The sequence below is a fragment of the Phoxinus phoxinus genome (genome assembly GCF_949152265.1).
Source record: "Phoxinus phoxinus genome assembly, chromosome: 7".
Classification (NCBI taxonomy): domain Eukaryota; kingdom Metazoa; phylum Chordata; class Actinopteri; order Cypriniformes; family Leuciscidae; genus Phoxinus; species Phoxinus phoxinus.
This window is the reverse complement of record NC_136882.1, coordinates 28911600-28938893: the sequence shown is the minus strand read 5'-3', so window position 1 is coordinate 28938893 and position 27294 is coordinate 28911600. Positions and strand designations below refer to the sequence as shown.

At 38.7% G+C, this 27294-nt stretch overlaps 1 protein-coding gene across 4 annotated transcripts in view; it reads left to right on the top strand.

Annotated features, from left to right (window-relative positions):
• Nucleotides 1–27060, top strand: part of crlf2 (cytokine receptor like factor 2) — a 30731-nt gene extending 3671 nt beyond the window's left edge. For 2 of the 4 annotated variants that reach the window (XM_079618552.1, XM_079618553.1), the window contains 5 exons: nucleotides 1470–1624; nucleotides 1815–1977; nucleotides 3721–3838; nucleotides 3956–4034; nucleotides 5033–6246. In XM_079618552.1, coding sequence (XP_079474678.1) covers nucleotides 1470–1624; nucleotides 1815–1977; nucleotides 3721–3838; nucleotides 3956–4034; nucleotides 5033–5257 — 740 coding nt within the window. In that variant the 3' untranslated portion in view covers nucleotides 5258–6246. Of the gene's footprint in view, nucleotides 1–1469; nucleotides 1625–1814; nucleotides 1978–3720; nucleotides 3839–3955; nucleotides 4035–5032; nucleotides 6358–26139; nucleotides 26242–27006 lie in introns of those variants that run through there. The other 2 variants (XM_079618554.1, XM_079618555.1) reach the window with 2 other exon arrangements.
• Nucleotides 27061–27294: the final 234 nt, after the last annotated feature.

The window sequence follows — 27294 nt, the reverse complement described above, 5'->3', positions numbered from 1 at the left end:
GTTATGATTCTGCTAAGTTTTTATAAACTAAACATTAATTCATCTAAAGGAGTCAGTAACACGGGTAGTGATAGCAATACAAAGTTTCAAACATCAGTTAGATTTAACAATTATAACTATAGTATAAACTGTACATATTTTCACTAAGTACAATAATCACCTAATAAATAAATTAGGGCTGTCAAAAGATTAATCGTGATTAATCACATCCAAAATAAAAGTTTGTTTTTACATAATATATGTGTGTATACTGTGTAGAATTATTATGTATATACACACACATTCATGTATATATTTAAGGAATAATTGCATTTATATACTGTATATACATTTATATAATTTATATTATATATAAATATTTTATATATAAATATAACCCATTTTTCTTAAATATATGATTGTACACTAAATAAAATAAATAATTATACACAGTACACACATATATTATGTAAACACAAACTTTTATTTTGGATGCGATTAATCGCGATTAATCTTTTGACAGCCCTAAAATAAATACGTGGACAAAAATAAAATAATAATTTGAGATTAAATTATAGTTTATAATTTTACCTGAAAATGCTAGTCTACTAACCTACTATGTCCATTGCAATTTACAAACCCAAACTCATGAGAAAACAAACTTCTATGTGGTAGTGATTCCATATGAATTTTAACAATGTGATTCAAGGTCCACCCCTACACCTGACCGTCAGTGAGGCTTAAACACTTTGTGCAAAAATTTATGCATAAGAAATTCCTACGAATTATAGCACCAGTATTCCAAAATGATAAGTATGAATTGCCATGAGACTGTGTTGCAGTAAAGCAATCGACCTAGCAACGAGACGATGATATGTAGGCTAATATTAATACTGATGTCCTCAGGTCAGTCACTACAATCGATAACAGAGATAAAATGGTGGCACTTGCATTTGTATGAAACAAAAATGAGTTTATACGAGAGACATGAAAGTAGCACTGCATGGATTCAGTTACAGTTGCGGATGAGCGGTCTGCTATAAAGCGTTGTCATGGACATTGGTGAATATTAGGAAAACTGGATGACACGACTGACCAATCAGAATCACGCATTCAACAGATCCATGTTGTATAAAGAGATACATCCAGCCAGCCGGTTGTTATCGCAAAATAAACCTAGACATTGTGATCAGGACATTCTGAAGTCCTCCGATTTCGTTTTAAATACAATTGATTAGTGATACGCAAGATGACAATGAGAAACAAGCGTGAAAGGAGTTACACAGATGAGCGGTCTGTTATTCAGTGCTGCTAACATCAACGGTCATAATCTAGAAATGTCAGACCACTGAATGCCGAGATTGACCAATCAGAATCATGTATTTCAGAGAGCTGTGTAATAAGAAAAAATATTTAACATGCAAGTTGATTTTTCAAATTCTGTGGAATTTTGTATGAACTGCTACTCATTATTCTTTACTATTTTTAAGCCATGGGAGACATTAACCCGGACCAGATTGTTTTTAAGATTAGTAGTACATCACATGGTATTACTTTAACATGGAGTACACCACCACCAAAAAAGAGTCCCAAATGTTATTCAACTGAAGTGCAATACAAGAGCCAATGTGTCAACGACTGGAAGGTATTGAACACTCACAGACTAACAAATTTGAGATTCAGTAATGCTCACTTTTAGCATAGAACTGAGGCAAGACTTGCATATGCTTTATACAGTGAAAAAAATGCTCATGAATCTGATATAAAATTACACATGCTATTCAAAGCAAAGTTGGAGAATCTTACAGTATGCTTTGTATTTTCTTATCATGCAGAGAGGTCAGATGATTGAAGTTAAACAAGAACATGAAGTGTATAATTTGTCCCTGTCCACCAGCATAAAGACGAATTACGATTTCAGAATAAGAATGAGGTTGTGGTGTGTGGACAAGAACTGGAGCAACTGGACAAAAGTGCAAAGTTGGGGAAACAATAAAGGTACGGTACCTTCTCTTTGTCTTTGAAAAACCATGTGTTCAGGTTCAAGACCAGAGCCTAGTTTGATATGAATTAAATGGTCATTAGCCATAGCAATATTTATGGTTCAAAAACAAATCTTTATTGGCCCATACTTTTGTACTAATATATAATTGTAATCAAAATTATTCAACAGCCATTGCAAATCAGGTTTATTGGCAAAATGGCAAAAAGACTTTTAATTGAAATAGCTCAACACAACAAATGTTTCTATTGGTTCCTCCAAATTTAATTAAAAATGCAACCTTTATGACTTCTGCAGTCTCAAAATTATTCAAGACCCTTATGGCAAGCATCTTCAGTACTTAGTACACCCCTTTGCTTTGCTGCAAACGAGATGTATAACCAGACACCAGCTTCTGGCAGTGTTTCTGAGGAATCTTAGCCCATTCCTCATGAGCAATGACCTCCAGGTCAGTAATATCTTTGGGTTTGCGTTCTCAAAAACCACCGCCTTCAAATCCTACCAGAGATTTTCTATGGGGTTCAAGGCAGGTGACTGTGATGGCCACTGTAGAATCTTCCAGGACTTCTTCTGCAAACAAGCCTTGGTGGCATTTGAGGTATGCTTGGGATCATTGTCCTTTTGGAAGATGATGCCCAAGCTTCAGCTTCCTTACTGATGGCATGATGTTTTCTCCTAGGATTTCCTGATACTGTAATGATTCCAGTGCCAGAGAATGCAAAGCAGCCCCATGAGCATCACTGAGCACCACGCTTAACTGTAGGCAGAGTGTTCTTTTCAGCATATGCTTCATTCTTCTTCCAGACATACCGCTGATCCATAGGGCCGAAAAGTTCCAGCTTTGTTTAATCGCTCCACAGAACAGAATCCCAAAACTTCTGTGGCTTATTTATATGATTTTGAGAAAATTGGAACTGACTTTTGGTGTATGTCTTGGAGTTCTGGCATGGAAACCGCATACGTTTAGTACGTGCCTTACTGTGGAAACTGAAATCTCAGTGGCTGTTGCCACCAAGTCTTTGCTGCAGGTCTTTTTCAGTCACTCAAGGGTTTTTCTTGAACTTGCCTTCTCAGAAATCAGGTTGCGCCCGTTGATAGCTTCCTTTTTCTGCCCGTCAAGGTACTTTAACTTTGAACTTGCAAACTATGCTTCGAAACATTTAGTGCCTTCGCTATATGAAGATGAAATATTCTATTCACTTTTTGGACCATTCTTTTGACTTATCCATATTTCAAAACATGCAGTCAAACATGATAGCCAGTTCAGATATTTGATGTGTTTTAGCTCAAGCACACCTGGTGCAACTAATGAAGCCCTTGATGCATCAGGTGTGCTTGAGACAACACCTGTTTTGCAGATTTGTGCTGTTGAGAGGGATTCTATTCAAATAATTTTGAGACTGCAGAAGTCATTAAAAGTTGCATTTTCAGTTTAATATGGGGAAACCAATTGAAACATTTGTTGAGCTATTTAAATTACTTTTGTTTGATTTGTTCATGCAAACAGCTGAAATTCTGTACATTTGGCCAATATGATTTTTAATAGGGGTTTAAAATTTTGGATTACAGCTGTACATATACTATACGGTACACACATACATACAAATACCGCATCCCACCTCCACCACAGTTCCCAAACCTTTCCCAATAACTAAAACCCATTTTTCCCATGTCCCTCCTCCATATAGTTTGCATGAAATAGCCTTCAGTTAGAAATACACTAAACATTTTGTTCACAGGTGCTTGTGTGGTAGAATCACCTGTGGTAGAATCACCTGTCAGCATATGGGTTTATATTTTGATAATCGTGCTGCCATTGACTGGCTTACTTCTTGTTTATCTGCTGGCTCAACAGGGGTGAGTATTATTGACACGTATTATAATTTAGGTTATTATAATTTATCCAAACAATTTTTACTGAATGCAAATTTTACTGAATGCCTGAATGCTGATGCCATTCTTTGGTCTTGAAAGAGTTAGAAGACTGATCCTACCTAAAGTACCAGATCTCAAACACTTCAAAAATGAAATCATGGACATTGATCAGTCTCAGGTAAGGCCATGCAAATATAAAAAGCATTAATCTGACAGAACACATTTCAAGATGTTTGTAGTTCTTACTGCTAGAAGAGAATTTGCATTTTCAAGCCACAGGTTCCTTCAGGGGTTTTTTTTAATAGCGGTTTGGGATTTATCAATATATTACAGTTTGTGTTAACATTATACCTTTAACATCCATGGAACCAAAATGTCCATCCTTATGGAAAAAGGTTCTTTAGATTATTAAAATGTTTTTGAAAATGAGTTTTTGAAGCTACAAAAAATGCATCGATCCATCATAAAAGTAATCCAAAAGACTCAATGGGTTAATAAATGCCTTCTAAAGAGAAGCAATGGGTTTTTGTAAGAATATCCATATTTAAAACTTTATAAACTATAATCACTGGCTGTTCACGAGAGAGTCGAGTTCCGGCAGAAGGGTGACCTCTGACCTGACGTAAGATGTAGGAAGAATGAATTAGGTGTACCGTATAAGCTATAAGTATAAGAATTGACGAACGCGGAAGCACAGAGGAAAGAGCAAAACAAAACGCCGGTCAAGAATTAGAAGTTTAATATAAGAGAAGAGGAGCCTCGTCCTACGTTGGGTCAGAGGTCACCCTTCCGCCGGAACTCAACTCTCTTGTGAATGCTCGTACGGCCTATATGCAAAACCCCATAGCTTCGCTTCAAAAGGCTTTTATTAACCCACTGGAGTCGTATAGATAACTTTTATGATGGATTGATGTGCTTTTTGGAGTTTCAAAAACTCTGGCACTATTCAATGCCATTACAAAGCTGCGAAGAGCCAGGATAATATTTAATTCATATACACCTAGGATGGCTTAAGGGTGAGTAAATTATGGGATCATTTTTATTTTTGGGTGAACGGTTCTTTTAAGAAGTGTTCACTGAAAGGTTCTTGGAACCTTTATTTTCATGAATGTATAGATTGACATTATGATTGGACAGCTATAATTAAATCATTTTGCCTGTTATTTTCATTTTAAGTGTTGGGGGAACCTTACGCAGTTGAATGATGAGTGCACAACGACAGATATTGAGATCATTGACAAGAACGAAACGGAAGAGCAACATCAAACTTTGGTAATACAGCCCATCAACACCAGCTCTAAACAACATGACAACATGTACTGCGTCTACTCCTCTGAAACATCTGGTGAAAACACAGAACCACAATACTCTCAGATGGTGTTGGGGTATATCACCCTCTGAAACCACTGAGAGTGACTGAAATCATATTGACTGCTTTTCAGATTTGTGTAAAACATTACAAACTTCATGAGTTGATCTTTATTGTTATCTAGAGACAAAACTTGTCTCAAGTTTGAGGTCATCACAGTTTGCATGAAGCTTAGCATGGCCTTGTTAGCCCCCGCTGGTAGATCCTGTAACTGCACAATATGATGCATCTTTCTCCATTGACAGCCACTCAAAATTAGCCATTCTGATGCAACTAAAGTCTTTTATGCTTATTTCCAGGGCAAAGTCAAACAAGTGCTTTAGAGATGAATGCTAATGGCTATTTTTCTCTAGGCATTATAGATGTCATTGGTAAAGTCTGTGATCAGGATTGTGGATAAAGCAAGCTAGAGCAAAGAACATCATTCAAGCATATCTGTAACAAACAATGTGAGTGCAATGCAATAATTGGACAATGGAGGGCACTCTGACTATCCTGAAGTGTTAAAGAGTTGAACATATCAAAGCCAACACACTCTTCACAGCATCACAGGCCTCTCTTAAGGGAGGATGTACGTTAATTTGAAGACTGATTTAAAAGATTAATGTGAAACTACATAATAGATGTAGAGTTTCAGTGTGATGGCGTAACAAAGCCTGGGCAGCAGCCACACACTCCGATCTGTTGGGATTGATGAACTGGAAAGTGGGTGAGTGAGAATGAGCAAATAATCATTAAGAGATAGAAGCAAAAGTGAACAGCACACAGGTGGATAAATAAAAATGAAAATATACACTGTTTCAGTGATACCTGTTGCAGCTTATAAACAATGAACAGTGTTATTTTTGTGCAGAGTAATAGTATTGGCTGTGTGAACAAGGCGAATATGTACAGTCGAAACCAAAAGTATGAGATAACACAATTTGTTTTTTATTATTATTAAAGACAAAATAGTTATATACAGATACCATCAATACAAAACACATAAAACAGAAACTAGGATGTACATAGTACATAGTGTGTGTGCGTGTGTGTGTGTGTGTGTGTGTGTGTGTGTGTGTGTGTGTGTGTGTGTGTGTGTGTGTGTGTGTGTGTAAAATAAATAAATAGGTACATAAATTGCAAATTAATCAAAAAAAAAAAAAATATATATATAAAAAAAACTTCTATGCAGCTCGAGTGCTCCTGTCATTAAAGCAAAATACAAGGACATTCTAAAAAAAATAATATTGTCATTCATTTCTTTTTCACTCAAATTGCTATGCTGATAAGGGTGCAAAATAAAAGGTCAAGGGTTTTCATGGTCATGGTTTCAGAAGGTGGATGGTTAGACCCTACTGTACATGCATTTGAAAAGCCCTTGATTCTCTTTTTGTTTTGTTTTTTTAAATCAAATAACCATAAATTAAACTTTCATTATTTTTATACAGTGTAAAGATTTTCTCAAAAAATAACAGTGGTTGTGCTTTTTACTTTTGTATTTAATAAACACTTTGCTTTTTTGTCCAACTGTGAGTCGCTAACTGTTTTTGATATGCAAACCCACTGCCGGGGGAAGGCTGTGATTAAGGCCTGCATGGTCTTCTACAAGACCGAACAAGACTCCTGCGTGAACAGCTGTGCGATAAACCGACGATTCGTTAGAAATGATCTTTTAGATAGAGTGGTGGGGAATTACCTTGCAAGTAAAAAAAAACTTTGATCAATACAATAGAAAAACTGTACTCAGAATAATAAATGATACGAGATAAGATAAACCACTTTCACTATATGTCATTTTCCATCTTCGCCTCTTAAGGAGAAACTCTTTTCTGAGAAGGGGGACTCGAGGTGATATTGGTTTGTACTTCATACATGATAATTGCCCATATGCGGCCCGCTCAAATAACCAATCAGAGGTAGATAGTCACCAGTGTGACGGTTTTAACAGAGTTCACACCAGCTAGTCTTCACACCTCCTCCAGCTTACATAAGAGAAGCAACAAACAGCTTGCTCGATTAATACTCAAATTGCCCGCTCAAATAACCAATCAGAGGTAGCTAGTCACCCGTGTGATGGTTTTAACAGAGTTCACACCAGCTAGTCTTCACACCTCCTCCAGCTTACATAAGAGAAGCAACAAACAGCTTGCTCGATTAATAAATTAAGTATGCTAAATATGGCTTACAGTCATGTTTCTGCAGAGCTATTTAATGATAATCAACATTCCAACAATTACATCTTTACACTTTTAATTATACGTTGTGCTTTTCCGTCTGGCAAAAGGGAATGAATCGTGTTCCCTGGTGAATTGTTCTCCAAAGCATTAAGCAAAAAACATGTGGGTCTATCTGTTATGATTTTTGCTCTTAAATACCAGGAAACACACACACACACACACACACACACATACAGCAGAGATCAGCCTTGCTGGACTAAAATGTTTTATTTATTGTAATGCTTTAGTGGGGGAAGACCCAGATCATGCATTCATTATCATAAAGGCCCCAAGACATTCCGCACAAAGAGCGAGACGAGTTTTGCGTCTTCTACGGCACCTAAAGACTGTGCAGGTGGAGGAACGACTAGCTGTGGCGACGTGACAGAAGATGACAATGTCAAAGAACCGCCATCTCTAGCACGTAAACTGTCCCTGAAGCAGACACTTAAGGGAGATGTAAAACGCTACACATCTTGCCGTTGTTTTCACTCTCATCAGCTTGTTTTTAATATGCTACGTTGAATGTGTCAGGGCCCCCAGGCGGTAAATGGTGGATGACAAATGTTACTGCAAGCAAACCCACTGGAGGCTGACCATATTGTACCTGTGCCAGGATTCTTGAAGCTCCTTTTTATCAAAAAGCTCAAAGCTGGAAGGAGCGCCTCTTTTGTCACCTACTATGTCTGTTCCGGGTTGCATGTGAGCTTGCGCTCGGTGGATGCACGGTAAAACAGATGTTGAAGATTCTCGCAAAGACTCAATAATAAAGACTGCGGAGGAATAGATCCTCTTTTCTATTCAATTATTTAGGGTTGAAAAAAGAAGCAACAGTATCAACATGTTTCCTCTGAAGCCCAAGCGTTCAGGAAGTATGAATAACATATTTATATAGTAACTCATTCCAAATAGCTGCAAATGAAATAAATACCTTCTAAAGGATTCTGGGTCTGTGTAATCGCCTTTAACCTCCGAACACAAATGTTAAATTGCACAAAAAACTGTCAAAAGCATTTTTTTTTTGCTACCAAATATATATATTTTCCTTTCTAGCATTAGAGTTAGAGAGCAAGCTAGATAATGTATTCTAGAGAAAAAACTCCACCCTGTTGCCATTTAATTATATTAAAGCTTAAAAAAGTGAAAACTTCCACACCTCTTACAGGCATATTTTAACTCTTTGCTCTTGATAACATAAAAAGGTGTCACTGCCAAGCAGTGGGGTAATGCTTCTAATTATGTTGAACTCATAATAAATAAATTATTTACTTTTCACCGGGTGAGCGTGACAGGTTTGCCAACAGCCTGACAAATGGAAGAATCGCTTGCAAATGCAACGCGCGTACTGTATGTAACGTGCAGCGGTAGAGAGACTCAGACAGGGCAAGAGCTTGACAGCCGTTCCCCCCCTCCTCCTGTGTTAGTCTCAGTGCTCCACTCAAAATAAAGCTTTGTTTAAGGACTATAAGGTCTGTGTTGCAGTAAGCCTGATTGTGCCAAGCCTGATCTGGTATTCATTAGTGCTTATTACTTGTGACCTCACCTGCAAGTCGAGCCTGTCACGATTAAGCCCGTTCCTCAGGCACTTGCGAAGACTCTCCTCTGAGGTTATGGAAGACGACACCAGACAGACAAATTACACAAACCAAAGGTTTCGAAGGATGAAGCAAGTTGTCATTGGGCTGGTGCATTGATTAAGTCTACAGTACGAAAAACAGAGACAAAGAGATAGGTGTTTTGGCAGGGGCTTTCCAAAGAAACCATTGTGTCTGTGGGAGGAAAGATCTGATTATTAGTTTTTGCCACTAGCACAGATGAGAGGAGGAAGTCTCAGCGGAGAATAAGGAGGAAGCGTGGTAGTGGGCGGGGAGCCGGCAGAGAGCTGATGTTGTATTCAGCGATCTCCAAAGGTCAACCTAAAACTGTACTGTTGTTCCTCAAGGATGAATGGCGTACATTCATTATATAGGCGCTCTGTTTCAGACCCAGTAAACTGCCTACGTAGGCCGCGTTGTAAGGCACCATAGGCCAGCTCCCGACACTGAGGCTGTTCCAAAAGGTTGGCAGAATGATTATGCTGCTTTCAAAGATGCCTACTTTTGGTATCTTAAGCAAAGAATGAAATCCCATAATGCATTGTGAGCTCTGTGAAAAAATAATATCCATGATGGTGGACAGATAAATTATTCTATACCAATTGTATTGATAAGACAAAATTAAAAACGACAGATTAAAAATTAAAACAGATAACTTACCAATATTTGTGTTAATTGGGGTTTTTGCTCAAGAGTGTCTTGTCTTTAGCTTAGCAACATGCTAATGACATACATTCCGTGAAACAAAGATGGTATAATGAATTAAATAAGTCATTCACTATAAAAAGTATTAAATAATTGTTCAATTTAATTAAAAACGACTAACGTTTATGTCCATTATGTATTTTTATGATTATTTGAGTATCATACTGTTAGCCTAGCAACATGCTAACAGGTACTCGACATCTGACAAGACCAGACAGAGACTCTCCATCTCTGTCTCAAATCTCAAATAAAGTCCAAGACTTTATTTTCTGACTAGTTGAGTTCAGATGCACCAATATGATCGTGGACTTGAGATAGAGTTGAGGCAGAGTTCAGATTTGTCTGGTCTCAAGTACCACAGCACTAATGCTAAAACCGAGCTCTTCCCCTGCTCTTTGTCTGAGGGACCTGCTGGAAAATAAAACATCCTAAATTATCCCAAGCTAGTTTGCTGGTTTTAAAAGGTCTCTCAGTCTGGTCTGTTGACTTGTTTCAGGCAGGCAGACTTAGACTAGTTAAACTAGTTAGACAGTTATTTTTTCAGCTATTTTTATGCAGCTCACTACATTTTGAGTAGAGGGTTTGTTATATCCAAATCCAGAGCAAATGTAGACAAGTTGTCTCAACATTACATTCAGGAATCATCCAGAAATAGATTCATAAAATAGTTTGCCAAAGTACAACAAGCTGACTAATTAGGTGTAACATGACTAATTGTATGTACACTAGTAATAAGATTCTTATCGCTTCAGTAGAGGAGGCCATTTGTGCAAACTGATTTGCCAATATCAAATGCTGCCAACGTCAACACAATGCTGCTCACTATGGGGGAAAAACCCCCCACCTCCCAAAAAAAGACACACACACACACGCACACCGGCCTTCTACCGAGAATATCTGTCTGCTCCAGAAGTGTCATATTATGCCAGTACAGCAGCTGTGTGAGATGTATTTTTTTCATTATTATTAAGTATTCACATTTACAAACTAGCCCTGTTCACAGATGAAGTCTTACCTTATAAATTATAGATGCCGAAACAATCTCTAAAACATGTTCATTAAAGACAACGCTCTTTTTTTTAAAGGGTACCGGCTCATAAATATTTCTTAAAAGCAAATTTCGTCACATACACACACACACACACACACACACACACACACACACGAAAAGAAAAGACTTCCTCGACATCTCGAACATGTGAGAGGCATCGCATCAGCCTTCAGACACGCAGAGGACACACACAGACACACACTCACTCACACACAGGGAGACAGAAGTGCGACTGCGTCGTCTGCGGCGGTGACGCCTCTCTCTTGGAAAAGCTGAGCTCACGTACGCTCGCCTGCTCTGGAAGTGATGTTTGTGTGGATGACACGTATGATCCTTTAATCTCAGGCTCAGCTTGTTGAGCATCAAATTGAAATATCCTGAACAGATGTAAAAACACATGTGAGCCTCAACGTGCAAGCTGTGCCGAGCTTTGTTTCATCTGCTGATGATGGGAGCCTTAAGGAGATCTTTTTAAAATTTCATCACTATTCAAAAGGATAATTAATACGTACCCCCAGGCTTTGATTATGCTCTTCTTACTGTGTACGGCTGGTGTGGAGATAATGAGACACTCATCAGTCGCTGCCAGAGCTCCCCAACAAACGCACACAGTTTGCATAAGATACTGGAGATTCTGCAAAGGTAGCGGCGAGAGGTGCACCCAGCCCGATGCTAATTTTGATCGCGGTGAAACCGAAATGATCAGTCTACGTGATACACGTGTTTCGGGTGTTGTGTTTACAGGGGTGCCCGTGTTGAACAGCGACACTGCATTGTCCTTGGGTCCTGGGTGGTCCACTTGCCTTTCATTTGTGACCGTTGTTGAGCAGGGTAAGCCTGGGGAATATCTGGACAGAGAAGAGTGACAGATGTTAGGAGAGATTATAATGAGATTTGTCAATTGCAATGCAGTTTGGTGGCCATTTTCTCTGCTTAGGAAAAAAAACTCTGACCTTTGCCCAGCACATTCCCCTAACACCTGAGTTACAGGCAATTACTAAGCCACTCTATTCTCAATGCTGAACCCTGACCCCCAGGTTAGGTGCTACCTATATGAAGTAGGCTGCACCGGCAGTATGGGGTATAATATAATTAATATAATATAATATAATATACAGTAATATAATGCCAATTGAAAATGTGTGCAGAAATATAGATTATCAGGATAATTTTGTAAATAATTATTCAGATAACTGGCGAGATACGGGTTTGTGTTATGAAAATGGCGGCAAGATGTAGGCTACTCTGTTAATCTTAAAGTTGCAATGTAACAGAAGCAGTGTTATGAAATTTTGATTTAAAAAAAAGAGAGAACAATTTTCAAGGATAAGTAATTTGCAATAAGTGATAAGTGAATTGAAGAAGAAATATTTGTTGACAACTTATAATGCCAGCATTGCAAATTTGTCAGCTGTCTTACTGCTGATTCAGACAAGTGTAGAATGAACAACAGCTAACCTGAGTTCAGTATGCATTTATTTCTTGATATGAGACATTTGACCTCATCAGCATGAAGTCATTTGCCAGATTTGCATGATTATTATCATATATTCCCGAGAAGAACTCGCACCACGGCTACTCATGTAAAAAAAAAGAAATGAATAAATAAAATGGTAATAAATAAAAAAATCACCCCTCTCAGCATGCTGTCCCTACATACAAAAGACACTTCTCTTCTGTAAAAGACAGGCTAATTAATTCCTGTGGGTTAAAAAAAAAAAACACTTTCACATGATCGCCAATCAACATAGTCATTACAACAGATGCCTAGCACACACACGTGCACAGATGCACAACACGCATACAAACCCCGCTGTGAGCTCCGTCTCCTGCTGCTGTACGAGGGCTGGCTGTGTGCTACGGTAGTCATGCAGCACTCATCCGCTCACAGGGAAGAGGCTGGCATAGACAAAGCCCTGCCTGTAGGTAAGCTGTACACCACATCAAGGAGCTCCAGAGGTTTCCTGCAGTGACAACTATTTTGGAGCAGGACACTGATGAGCCTGAGGATTCATTTGCAGGTCCACCTCTGGGCCTGACACAACACCAATGACAGGGTGACAGTCAGCACGAGAGTTTGTGTGTGTGTGTGTGTGTGTGTGTGTGCAAGTACCTGAATCTGGGTGGGATTTGGGGACACCTGCTGTAGCCCATAGTAAACAGCATGGAGGTACTTGTATATTCACGCTTTAAAGTTGACATGAAATGCCACCCGTTCACAACCCATTTTACTTCATAATCTGATGTATGTCACAGGATCTTTCAACAAGAAAAAATATTGGGGAGGTCTTGGTTTTATCCATAGGGAATTGATTGGATTGTGAAAAGTGTGCATTACTTATCAGAATGGATCCAGGTGGTTGGATGGGAGAGGATGTATTTTTTATGCAGCTAAAAAAAAAAAGGGAAGGAAGTTGATACATTTAAGACAAATATATATTTTAAATAACATCATTGATGAATCATTCACAATAAAATCAGTAAATACAGATTTTTTGGGGGTCATATAAAACATTTTTCTCTGATATTTCTCGTTTAAATTATTAATTTAATCCTATTTATTAATTAAATGTTTCAATATATATATCCATTTATGTTTGCCTAATCTGAAATTGGTATTATGCAAACATTTGGAAGAAATTAACATAGCATACACACTGACATAGTGAGTGCTGTACTGTATGTAGTCACAAAATAGCCACTTACCCATGAAATCTGAACATAAGTGGTTACAGGAGATGTATTTGAGATGTCCATCCACTTTTGATGGGATCAACAGAGAATTTAATACCAGGAGTAAACCAGCCTTAGTGAACGGGCACTAAAACAACGCAGGCAGCATGTCCTACTAAACAATGCTATCGGGATGCGCCATTCATTTCCCCCTCACAATGATGCTAATGAAGGCAGCGACAGAAGTGCGGAAGGAGCATCCCAGTGAGACTTACTTGTTAGCCTATAATGATGCATACTCATTGACATATTTATGTCAGAAATAGATACATATGTATGTATATAATATGCACTATATTTTGTCATCTATTTGGAGACAGTGAAGGTTGAGTTCGTTTTAGAGTCTGTACTTGTGCATTAGTGGTGACGTTCAGAACAAATACAATAGATTTGCTGATGTTCAAGCCCAAATCGCTTAGGGGCCTCATGGTACCTGAATGCATTCTTTTGTAAATTTGTTGGGTTGAGCCAGAAGAAAACCGCAGCCTCTTCCGTATGGCTGCTGGATTCTCCCAAGGTGCTCCTCTATTATGCCTTTTGCAAGAGGCATCTGCGGCCGCCACACAAGATGCTCTATTATGCCTCCTGTGAGAGGCATCTGCGGCAGTCACGTTTTGAAACTTCACACGGCCTTTTACACAAAAAATAATTTGATCCAAGCCATCTGCCACTCTGTGATGGATACATGTGTAGATACACGGGTTTCTGACAACACCATGTCGTCTCTTCTCCAGACAGATAATAGCATGTCAGAGTCACTGGCCAAGGGGCCACATGTTAGCAGTCGGCTGAAGTGACATTTGAGATGGGTCTTGGGACCCGGTGGCAGTGGCAGCAGCCATCCAAGTGTCCTACAATTCAATTCTGTGCTTGACAGCGTACGAAATTATCTGTAGACAGATGATAGATCGTTAGTGGACGGAACATTTCCTATGCAGGACATTCAAGGACTTCTAGATCACACATTTTTAAGGTACCTCTTTAAAGTTAGAATCAAATAAAAAAATTGACAATTCTTGATTTTATGGAACATTGCAGTGTTTATAAATTATTAATTCATGAACATCATTACTTTTAATTCATGTGCCCTCGTAATCTTTAATCAAAATAACTTCCCTTACCCCTTAAAACAACATCTCTTCTATGATGAGATGCGTGAGGGCGGGACAACCTGTCACTCACATGAGATCGCAGCGATAGCAAACCACAATGATCCAACGATTCAGTGATCAAATTAATTCACGATGGAGAGTATCAAATCCCGGCCTACATTTTTTACAAGTTTCACTTGGATATACATCACAATATTGAAGAAAATACTATCGCAATTTCCATTTTCGTGCCGACTTTTGAAATGTCAAAACGATCCTTTTCAAAACGACCCAAATTTTTGTAATCGCACAATTGAGAAATCGTTCACTTGAGCGTGTGCTAACAGCACTGTTTCTCTTTGAGTGGACTGACAGTTCCAGTGCAGGCCGAAGCTTCTTTCGGGATCAGGATTTCTTATTCTTCTCTCTGCACTCCCCTCAACCTGAGTGACAAACAGTGTGCCGTGGCTCCGAGCTGCAACCTCGATCGGCCCTAATCCTCCTAACCCGCTCAAACCGGTCAATGAGTGTCAATCAGGCCTTGCCCTCTGCTCGCATTCGCAACAAGTTCCGTATCCTTAGAAAACAATTATGATTGGGCTGTTGTGAAAATTGATCCCTGGGTTGAAGAGCTCCACGCACACATTCTTCTCTGGCTGGTGGGGTCCTGCCATGGGAAGCAATTACTGCTGGTTGCCAGCTGACAGCCTCATTCCAGAGTGAGTCAGGGCTGGCTTGATCCTCGGGCACTCTCTAGGCAAATTGTATTCTCGCACTCATCTCAAACCTCTTACCAACTGCTGGCTTCTATCAGGAAAATAGATTGTTCCCTTTGTTCCCAATGCATGTTGGGGAATGGGATGGACATGACGTTTCAACAGTAAGGAGCTGCTTTAATTTTAATGGGCCGCACTGTACGCCGGTGCGGAGGGGGGCTTGGTAGGAGTACAGGCTTCTGCCTGCAGACCTGGAGGAGGCCGGAGGATGGGACCTCCATCAACTTGACAGGTATCATATCACCCTAACAGTGAAGTGCGAAGTGCAGAATCCAGTCCCAGGTTTTCGTATGTTTGAGAGTCAGATTGTTCGACTAGACCACTTTGGCAGTGATGGCTCGCTCAAGGTGATATTTGTCAATTACAAACTGTCCAAAAAGAAAAATAGTTTTAGTCTGAAACGAAAAACTAGCACTGCACCTCATACGAATCTATATAATCAATTGTTACATACAGGGTAGCAGTTTATAATTTGCTAAATATTCTAAAGTTTCATTTGGTGAATACATTTAAGCCCAGGAAACTGTGCATACTATATCAATAAAATAGAGTGGTCACAAGTGATCAAAGCTATTATTTCTAAAACATACTGATGTCTTCAGATTTATAATAACCTGTAGACAATATTGGGTTATTTAATATTTAATAACTTAATATATGGGCAGCTCATCATATCAAATAATCTCTCAGCTGATTTTTTTTATAGGAACAAAGGGAATAACAAATGTCACATATTTCCAGGGATGAAATTCTTAAGGAACCAATTATATTTCTTTTAACCTGTTAATGTAAGTCACAATAGTATGTTCAAGCTTCATTAGGCCTACTTCACAAAGGCTTTATGTATCTTACTTATTACTCTGTAATACTTACTCCCTCAAGGAATGAGAGAGGTGGATCCTTTTGGAGCTCCTGCAGGTTTAAAATGCACCATGACTCTATAAACAAGGGGAAAATTCTGTGAGTTTCAAAGTCTCATCTGTCAATTTACTTATTAATTTAATAAACACATCAAGAGACTGCACAGTGAACACTTTAATCATTGTAATTAATGCATGTAGCTGCATTCCTCTCTCTGTGTGTATTAGCAAGCACTAGAGAATAAATAAATTAAAATATATACAGCCTTCAACTAATTATCATGCAAATACAGCAGCAACAAAGCATTGAGGGGCCGTTAATCTTTGCCAGAGCCTCGCTGCAATTCCCAGATGTGCTTAAAGCTGTCCGTAGCACAATTAGAGACGAAGTGAGATGGCAAGGGAGAGAGAATCGTCTGTCACTTACTCATTGTCAAATTAATTCCGTTTTTTTGCGCGCCCTTGGCTTGTCAGCGAGCAATACACCGAGTCACCTGCCTCACGCGACTCCATTGGGGACGTCTGATTCATTAACGAATCGTTTTTCGTCGGTTCGTTTAAATGAATCGGCTGAACCAGTTCACAAAACAGGTCTTAACGATTAGTTTGTACTCAATCTGTCAACTGCGTCCGAAATCACATACACTCTTGAGTAGGTAAGCTACACTGTACTTATTTTGAATAATTACTTCACGACCGCTAAAAAAAGTCTATGAATGTAGCTATGTAGAATGTAGGGTGTTTCTCAAACGGAAGGCTGCATAATTTTGGAAAAATATTTTATGTTACAAATCTTTATATTAACTGGCTTTTTAATGCAATACAGTGAATGACAGCCATCGGAGGTTTCCCAGTGGCTTACATTATTGGCTGCAGTTTAGTGTTAGTGATTAACTTACAGCAAAACAAAAGATAACATCTATGCTTTCATGTCTGAAAACGTTACTTTTGTCTTACATTTCATAATAAATTTAGACAAGCTTAGTACATCAGTTAATTTTCGTGAATTGGAATGTATGCAAAGGATTATAGGTGATTTAAGGCAGCGAAGGATACATCCGATGCATCCCTCAAAACAGGTCAAATGAAGGACGTGAAACGAAGGCTGCTTTCAACTTCGAATTGGCCTTCAGCGACACTTGATGGCGTGGTAGCCGAGATATGCAGCCTTCTATTTGAGAAACACTCCTCATCTGGACGTACTACATTCACTATGTTGTCATTCTCATAGACCTATACCAGCGTCAGTTGCATTGCTTCACTGCCATTCATAAATCGTGTGATGGGATAGTAGCCTAAAGTGTCCATCGTATGCACACTTCAGAATCTCACCAGAGGAGGTCATCCAGATACTTTTAGCCCACTCATTTATGAGTAGGACATACGTGAATTAATTCGGACATACTTTGGGTAAATTCCAAACAGCGTTTTTGCACCCTTGAAGGGCACTTCGGGAAGTGGACGTCATTTGTAGGGACGTTCCAATTCCAAACTAAAGTGAACAAGTGAATCCCTTCATAAAGGGCCCTTCCACAGGTCCATTAGTGAAGGGAACATGGTCACTTCAAAGAAGTATTTAATAATTTTCATGTTCTGCCCTTCGGAGGGAGTAGGAATGCTCACTCTTAGTTTGCTTTCACACCTGCCTTGTTTAGTTCGGTTGAATCTCACTAGAGTTCGTTTTCCGAATTGGTGCGGTTCGTTTGGGCAATCGCACTCGGGTGCGCACCAAAAGCGGACCAAACAAGCGTACCGAGACCTCCTCGAAGAGGTGGTCTCGGTACGCTTTCAAACGAACTCTGGAGCGGTTTGTTTGTGGTGAGTACGTGATCCGCACTCGAACAGACCCAAGAGAACTGCACATTTTTGGACTAAACCAGCTGCCGTAGTCAGCCGCTATGTAATATACTATGTAATATACTATGACCAGGGATACTATCAGCCCACGCAGTCGTCTCTCCATAGTCAAACGCTGTCTGGCGGATTTTCCTCCTCTTTGTTTACTTCCGGGAGATCTGAAATTTTCCTGCACGTTATTCTGACCAATCGAAGTGATGTGGATGTTGTCACGTGACTGCATTTTGGTTCGTTTCATCAACTCATCATCTGATTCGGACCAGAGCAATCAGTGTGGTGTGAAAAGGAACCAAAACGCATGAAAATGATACAAAGTATATTTTTTTGCCCTTAGTCCGGACCAAATGAACCGAACTACAGGTGTGAAAGCACCCTAGACTACTGTTTTTCGCCTACTATAGGGAAGTACACTCTTTCGAACAGGTTCGATTTGTAATGAGTCGAGAACCGAAGATTGAACTAGTATTTGAAAATAAACCGAGGATTTGACGGAAAGCAATACCAATTTACTTGTAAATGGTTCTAAATTACTTTGTGTTTTTGATATGAACTAAAAAATTAGTGCAAAACTGTAGCATACGGAAAGCGTAAAGTAAGAATGTAGCAATTTTCGAACATTTTATATTTTATAATGGGTATGAATATCCACACATGGACCTACAGAAGGTGTAATTAATATAGGGCTGGGCGATATGGCCAAAAAAAATATCACGATATTTTTTTTTATATCAGTCGATATCGATAATTATCGATAAATGTAAAATCTTTATTTATTTCAAGTTTAAAGACAGATTTGTACTCCTAAGTGAAAGCTGTAGAAACCAGAGCGTTGTGTTTTTAAACTACTCTTTATTGTCAGAACATATCATGACAAACACTTGCCAAACGTGAGAACATTCACAAATCCGAGGTAGAACATTCAAACATTTGACATTTTTCCTTAACAAAATAAATATCTTTATTTCAGTAGTATTAGCTTGAGTTAGGATGCAGATTTACTTTATACAATTTATGTTCATTAACAAAAACAGTAAAATAAAATCTGTTAAAAAAAAAGTAACAACATTATTTTTATTTGCTAAAATGTAATATTCTTTAGTTTTATTTAAATTAACAATTGGTCATCCAGCATCATGCATTTAGATCATGATAACCACAGATAAAATGTAACTTTATGGTTTCTATTGTAACTTTATGGTTTCTATGTGAGAAACGTCACATATTGTGACGTTTCTATGGTATTTATGAAAACCAGTAGCCTAAATACATTATTAAAAACCCTTTAATACATTGTCTACATTAATAATATTATACAATTCAATATATATATATCCCACATTTCATGGTGCAGTTAATATTACTAGGCTAACGTTACAGTAAATCCGTGGTAAATGATGGGAATGTGTCGACGGAAAAGCCTTCTGACTGTATCGTTGCGCACAGTGCTTCTCCTGTTCGTCAGCGCCGCTTCATCTGCCTTTAAACTGGTTAAAATCACTGAGACATTTGTGTTCTTCGCTGAATTCAAGCGCTTCTCACTGGATCTAGTGACCGAGACGATCAGAGTAAACGCGTCTGCTCGAGTGAGCTCGCGCTCGCGCTGCCGTTTGGACTTTGAGCCGAGCGGATAAACGGTCCGTGTGGCGCGCGCGGTTCAAATGAGATTCGTTCCGCTTTTGGCGCAAAAAAAATTATCGAACATTTATCGAGCTCTTGATATCGTTTTATCGAGAAAAATTATATCGCGATAATTATCGTTATCGTTTTATCGCCCAGCCCTAAATTAATACATTAGTTATGACAAAAAATAACAATTGCTGAAGCGAAAAGTTGAACCGATTTATCTGAATGATCCGGCTCGAAGCTCGAGCTCAGATCCATTTAATCACCTGACCTGTTGCGCAATGCCACGCGAGTAACGCGACCTCAAAGTTCACGCGAGTCACGCGATGGATACGCTTGCATTTGATAGGGGCACGCGCTGGCGGTGTCAACATTACAGGATTTTAATTGACTTTTGGAGATGAGCTGGAGTATACAAAGAAACCACCAAATGCTATCAAGAACTCATCAGCCTAGACGTTTTGTCCATGCGTGGTAAGAGTGAATAGGGCAGGGACATGCCATTATGCCGCCTGTCAATCCAATTTGTTCTCCATGTATAAAGATACGTTGAATACTGCGGCTGCAGGTTGCATCACATGGTTTTGTTTGCAATACAGTGGCAGGCTGATTGCTTGAGCTAAAATTGAGAAGATGGTGAGATCAGGCAGGGCACTGGAGGCTATTTAAAGGAATTCAATTTTTGCAAGGCATATCAAGGTAGGCCTAATATCAATATAAACATTATAGGCCTACTCCCTCATATTTAGGGTGACCAGACTTTTTTTAAGCTGCACGCAGTTGTTTTTTTCCTTATTAAAAAGTTTTACACATAAATATATGAATATTAGATTTGGAATTATTTAAAATAATTTGATAAAATAATTAATTAAATAATTGTCCTATTCAGCCACTTCCAAATGAGCAGGTTTTTTTTGTTGATAGCTTGGTTTTAAAGAGTGCAACAGTCAGATTCCGGATGTAAATTCCCCATTCAAAGAACACTCCCATGAAGCACTGCAAATAATTTCGGTTTAAAATATATGTATATTAATCAACATCTTTAAATCAATAATTTATTGTATATTTAATTATTATTTTTATACTTATTTTATAAGGATATAGCCATTGTCTCAATTTTTCCTTGGGCACATTTATAAAAGCTAGGCTACTTAAATGTCCTTATTTAACTTGGGTCTTATCCTGGCTTAAGCCCTTTCTCTGAAACCAGGCCATTAACTAAATGTACAAAAATCCTAATGGGGAAATACTTGCAGAACCAAGGGCACTGAAAAAGTGTGTTGGCACTGTATTATATTTATTGCTTAGTTTCTTTTGATTTCTGTTGTGTAGCATTATGTTAAGCAGGGCTACTTAATGTAACGCTATATGAAATACAAACCAATAGAAACCAAGATAAAATCAAAATACTCCCATTGTGCAATCTCAAATTGCGCTCCTTCTGTTTAATAATATTCTGATTGGCTATGATTGTTTCACACTACTGTTGCTGGAAACTTTTTGCATTGTGCAGCCTAGTATGGACACTGTGTGTATCGTTATAATGATGCAGCAAACATATTATGTATGTACATTTTGCAAGAAAAATAAAGATTATTTTTATTCCAGTGTCATCCTGAACCACATTCAGAGACGGTAATTTAAGGGACATTGAGGATATTTAATTAAGTTAACTAACAGCTTAAACCAGGATTTATTACTGAATTTTCGGAAGCCTGGAATTGTCATGGGTAAACTGGGAAGTCTGGTCACCCTAATCATGTTTTGTCATCCCCAAAGATGTTGACAAAAGCTGTTTTTCATGCTGTGTTTTGTCTAGAGGAGCCTATAAAAGGCCTAGTAGTTACAAATATTTTGCTTTGCATATGATCGTAGTAGGCCTTCTCTTTTATGCATACATTTAAGTTATGTGCAAGCCAGTAAACAAGTTCAGTTAAAAGTAGCTCAGAATTAACTGATAATATCATATTAGAAACAATTTTGAGAAATGTTTCTGCTCTGGCACTTAACACAATTAGAGGCCTTATTGCAGCATTGTACAATAAAGTACAATAAGTCACCCAAACTGTTAACACCCGTGAATGCTTCCAAATCCATTGGTAACCCACTTAAGAGGAATCAAATTCTCTCAGGTAATTACAGCTACAGAGCGCCGTGCCCTTGTACGCAAACTTATACGCTCCAACGAGGACTTTAGTCTGAAATTTTAATCACATTTTCCATTCATCCCTGATGAATTCAAAGTATATGGCCCTGTTTTTCTGCTATGAAATCCAATTTCGGCAAAAGACTAAAATCTAATTGGCCTCCTTTTGTTCATCACGACAGTTACAGCCCGTGCAAAACAAATAAGCAAACTGCGACTTGTTATCAGCACTCTTATTATCATAATGACCTTATTTGCCTAAATATTGTCCCTATTAGTCCAAGGGAAAGTATGGAGTCCAGTGCGTAATGAACCGCCGGGGTCTTGTATCATGCTAGGGACTTTGACATGCCTTTTATTACTTTAACACTAAATGGAGGAAATGATGTGGCTCTTGTTGGTGATTACTTAGTGTCTCCTTGATGTCAAAGTGAAAAGTGTATCCTCTTTTAATATTTGATTGTTTTTTTCTGACGCAATTTTATCCAATTCATCATTTTGTGTGCTAATTTACTGAGCTTGTGACACTTTCAGTGATCTGAGTTACTGGTTAAGTGGACCTTCTAAGATGATGTTGTCGTTTGATGTCAAATTTCCTTTTGGCAAATTGACTACATTGAGGGAAAAGAGTTTGTGCAAAACATCTTTCCCTCATTTCTCAGACTTTCAAACCCAACGAACTCTATGAACAACAGTGTGCACAACACTAGCAGTCTTTTAATGTCTGAAGTGCTCATATAGGCTATACTATTTTCTAGAGATATATGTGTATTTATTTCTTAATGAGGCCACCTATTAATGTACTTATTTTGGTCCATTTAAAACATTTTTTTTTTATCTATGCATGTTTGCTCGCACTGATCAATTAATCCGTGTCAGGCCTCAAACAGAACTTTAGCATGAGGTTAGTTGCTTATTTCCTACTTATCCTTATCAGAGTTGTGTTAGGGGGTTTTGTGCAGGCTCAAAAGCACAACATTAACAGCATAGTTGTCATAGCTTTTCTCGCGCGCACAGTGAACTGGGCATGCATTCTTGTGACACATCAAGCTCGTTAAAATAGCTGGGAAACGATTGGTGGTGAACGCAAAAGAATACAAAATAGCGAGAAACAGTCTCTATAACCAAGACAAAAGCCAAAAAAAGAAAAGAACAAGAAAGTGAGGCACTGAGAGAAAGATATTGAAGTCTGATTGCTCTCCGTCTTTGTCTGGATTTGTTTCCCTGCTTGTTATTATTACGTTTAGAAAAATGACAATTACATGGAAAAAATCAGAGGGGAATATTCATTACGATTCATTATCTGCTCCACCAAATTGCATCAAGCTTATAAAATATTTCTTTCACTTGTTCAAAGGCTTGTTAGCGCTTAAATTCAATTACCGCTGACTGTAACAGACTGTCAGGACTTTTTAGCAAATCATTAGTCAGGGTTTACTCCTGGGCAGAGAACAGCCGCTTGACAGCTTTAATTGTTGTGAACCATTTAAAGGTCCACTAATGAAGCGGGGCTATAATCGGCCAGTAGTAGTTGGCTCAAGATCGAATTTTCCAAAACTTTGGCAAGATCAAAGCGATACAGTGGAGACCATTTGCTAAATTATCAGCTCGAAATTAAGCCCGTCTGCGACCTTGCTTTTTCCATCCGAGCTTTTCTGAGATGGAGGGGAGGAAAAGGTTGCCCTCAATCTCAGTTCCTTTCATCTAGAAATGAAATAACATGGAGAAATATGAATAAAATATTGTCTTGGAGGAAAAGGCGAAGAGACGTACATCTTGACATGGTGACAGCAGCAAAATGTTGCGTTAGTAGGCAAGGGTTTGATTGCTGAGGACAGCAGAAGAGCAGGAAACTTGACCAATCATAGCCGAGTCATAAATGCTTCATAAATAAAGCATCACTGTTGTTGCAATCCACACACTTGTAGGTGAGACGTATGAGTGCTGCAGAGCACTTTAAAAATCGAAACTATCCTTTAAACTTGGTAGAATTGTTCTTTCTTATTGTGTTCAAGGGATTTCTTGAAGGATCCGTTTCATAACAGCCTTTTTAGTCTTTGTGTTCCCATGTTCCACGCTAAACTCCCAAGCCCACACCTAATCCATTCAAATAATGTATTTTTAAGCTTTTAGCAGCTGCTTTGCTACTTGATGTAATAAGAACATACTAAGCTCCTTTGTAGCACTGTTTTGTTTTTTTCCTGTCCATTTTTCTCTGGTCAGTGTGTGTTTTTATGTCCTTGCTGCATTCTTCAGAGCTGTGTAAAGTGGTTTCGTGTTCGATTGGTCCCTTGATGTCACATTGGACAGATACTTGGATGGAAAATGGGGGTAAGAGTGTTTTATGTAGTTATTAGCTTAAGTGCTATATCACAGCTGCTCCACGGAGCATGTTTAGGCCTAATAGTCGTTTTTTGAAATTTAGCGTATGAAAATTCACCTGAAACTTCACAGAGTTTACAAAATGATCTCTGGCAAGTAGCTAAATACATGCGAAGGGTAATTCAGACAAAACCTGTGTGACGTTGCCGAATAAGTCTTCGCAATCCTCTAATTAGGGGCTTTTCCCACACATTTGATCCATAAATTGCCTGCGATTTTCTGGGAGGTGTTTTCATAAACCCCCCGCTCCTGTGCAGATATGCTTGTTGGTGCTTTCACATCAGTGGAATGTAATACACTCTTTAGTGTGACTGACAGGAGACAGCACAATGACTCACTTATGGCAGCATCGCACCAGTGACCCACACCAGAACACTTTTGCTCTGAACCCCACCAGCTGGCGGCCTACAAAACATAGAAGATTAAATGTACCGGACCACGGCTTGCTGTCGAGGTACTGATGGAACCTTTTAAGAGCGAAATTGTTGCAGAGTGAAAGCGCAGCGCACTTGGCTGATGTCATTTCACAGCTGTTTGCTCAATTAAGCTGTGCAATGGCACGGTCCCCACTTTACTCATTTGCTCTACACATCGGGACCTCCTCTACAGTTAATGCTGAGGCCTTTTTTCATGCCTTGTGACCTCTCATGAGCACTGGTTCAAAAGATTTGACTTCACTCATCACATTGTTAGGCTGTTGAGAGGATTGCTCCCCTTGTTGCTAGTTGTCCATCAGTTCTTCTCAGACTAGCTGTGGTTTCTGTTCCCGTCTTTGGCTTCTCTTCAATTAACATACAGCTTTTGCAGCTGCTTAGATGCTTTGTCTTTTGTGATTTTAAGAGCTGCCCCTTGTTTAAGATTCATCTTTCATCGAGCAAATGCTAGCATTTTGGTGCTTAAGCTTGTGGTTGCAGCCTTCGCTCCATCAACCTGTGTGTCCTCACACATTGCTTAAGCGCTCGATGATTAATGGATGCTGTGGCGTTCCCTTATACCTGCAACTATTAGCATTGATTTATCTTGTATAATATTCCCGTCTTGTCAGGGACGTCTGATCACTGTAAGCTTCCTGTGCTTCATTTCAAGGAAAAATTGTTCTATGTAATTTTATGTGGATTTGTAAGTGGAAATCATCTTTGTAAAGACTCTAAATGAGGATCAATAATATATATGAGTGTCCATGATAAAGAAAAGGAAGAAACTCTTTAAATTGAATGACTAAAATGTAATGTGGTTTTACAAACAAATGTTACTTTGTTTTATTACAAAAATCATGAATTACTATTCAGATTTGTGTGGAATTTGGACACCGGGAGGGCTACCGCTTTTGCATTGTTTGTACCTGGTGTTTAATAAACATTTAAAACTTAGCAAAGTGACAGCTCTAGTACTAATTAAATGATTTATCTTGAACTCTGTCATGGAAACTAATATAAACCTTAATTAAACAATTTAATAGTCAACTAATAAATAATTGGTGACCCTTTATTTTAAGGTGTCTTTGTTACACAGTAATTATACTTTTAAGTAGGCCTATGTGGGCGACTATGACACAGCCTTAATGTTTTTTAAAATACTAATAAGCAGTTTTGTTTTATATATATATAAATATATATAAAATATAACATCACTGTGATCATTATTCATCTTAATATATATATATATATATATATATTAAGATGAATAATGATCACAGTGATGTTTAATTTAGGAATGAAAAACTTGCCCATCATATAAGAGGTGGTTTCAAGTTGTTAAATGTATGCAATGTATGTTTTTTAAATCAAGTAAAAAAATAAAAAAATGACCATCATAGATACCCATTTCATCAATGACCATGATCAGAAGTAACCTTGCTTGCTCAATTTCATAGGAAATTTGTTCTGTATAATTTTAGATGGATTTGTGAGAGGAAATCACATTTGAAGACCACCATCTGAACTGCCACCGTCATCAGATGACAGAAGTTGACGAAAAGCCTATAGACCCAGCACAAAGAGTGAGTAGGTCTTTTTTTCGCCTTAGATCCCCTGTGGAAATACCTCCCAAGAAAGACGTACACCACATGGCCAGAGCTTAGTTTAAGTCGCTCAGAGTTATTGGGTTTTGACAGTGTGTGCCATCAAGGCTTTACCCTCAACAGGTGTTTTACATTCCCCCTCTTGAGGGTGGCCTGTAGACTGTAGCCTACAGAGGCAGAATAGCTCTCGCTTGAATTGTTCCCTCCTCTGCCATTCGGCCAATCGGGTTACAGCAAGACATCTCGCACACATTTCTTTCATTGCTACTTCAGACAACACATGTATGCAACAGAGAGCTGAGCTGTAAACGTCAGACTTTGAACCACAAACCTGCCAAATCCTGCAGTATGGTGCCATCTTCAGTGAGCCTGGAAAGACTTTGCGATGTAGCGCTCTCTTTTTCAGCCGTTCTATATCCAGCACTTGAGTTTGGCGCTCGTGGAGTTCTGTACTCGCCCCCCACCCGCCTCCCACCGTCATCAAGTATTCCACACTAAAGCGCAATAGAATGTCAAGACGATGATAAGAAGCAAGCTGCGAGCTGTCAATGTCGTCCTGATTAGGGAGCGAGGTTGAGGTTGTATCCGTAGCTTGAGCGAGCAAATCTCGAAAGTCCTCGCAAAAATATCTCTCCACTAGCAAATCAAATGCAGCTGTAAGGCGGTATCTGTTGCACCTGAGCTCCAAACAAGAGGAGACTTTATTATTATTTTAATTAGGTTCTTTGTGTTTAATTTCCCCAGGCTTACCCCGAGTCAGCGCCGGTGTGAACGAGGAAGCGTGCACTTTGAGTGCCGATACCCCCAAGTGATTATAGCGCAGGTACAATAGCTGGCATGTATAAAATTTCTCTTATTAAAGTCAATACATATACATATGTCTGATGCATAATTTATACCAGCAGCATGTAGTGCCAACATGGGAGAATAGCTTCACAGACTTTAGACTTTTTTTTTGCCTTCAAAGTGTTTTAGAAAGAGCATCAGGCTTTAGAGGGAATTCTGCCGAGCTTTCAGCAAACACTGATTTGG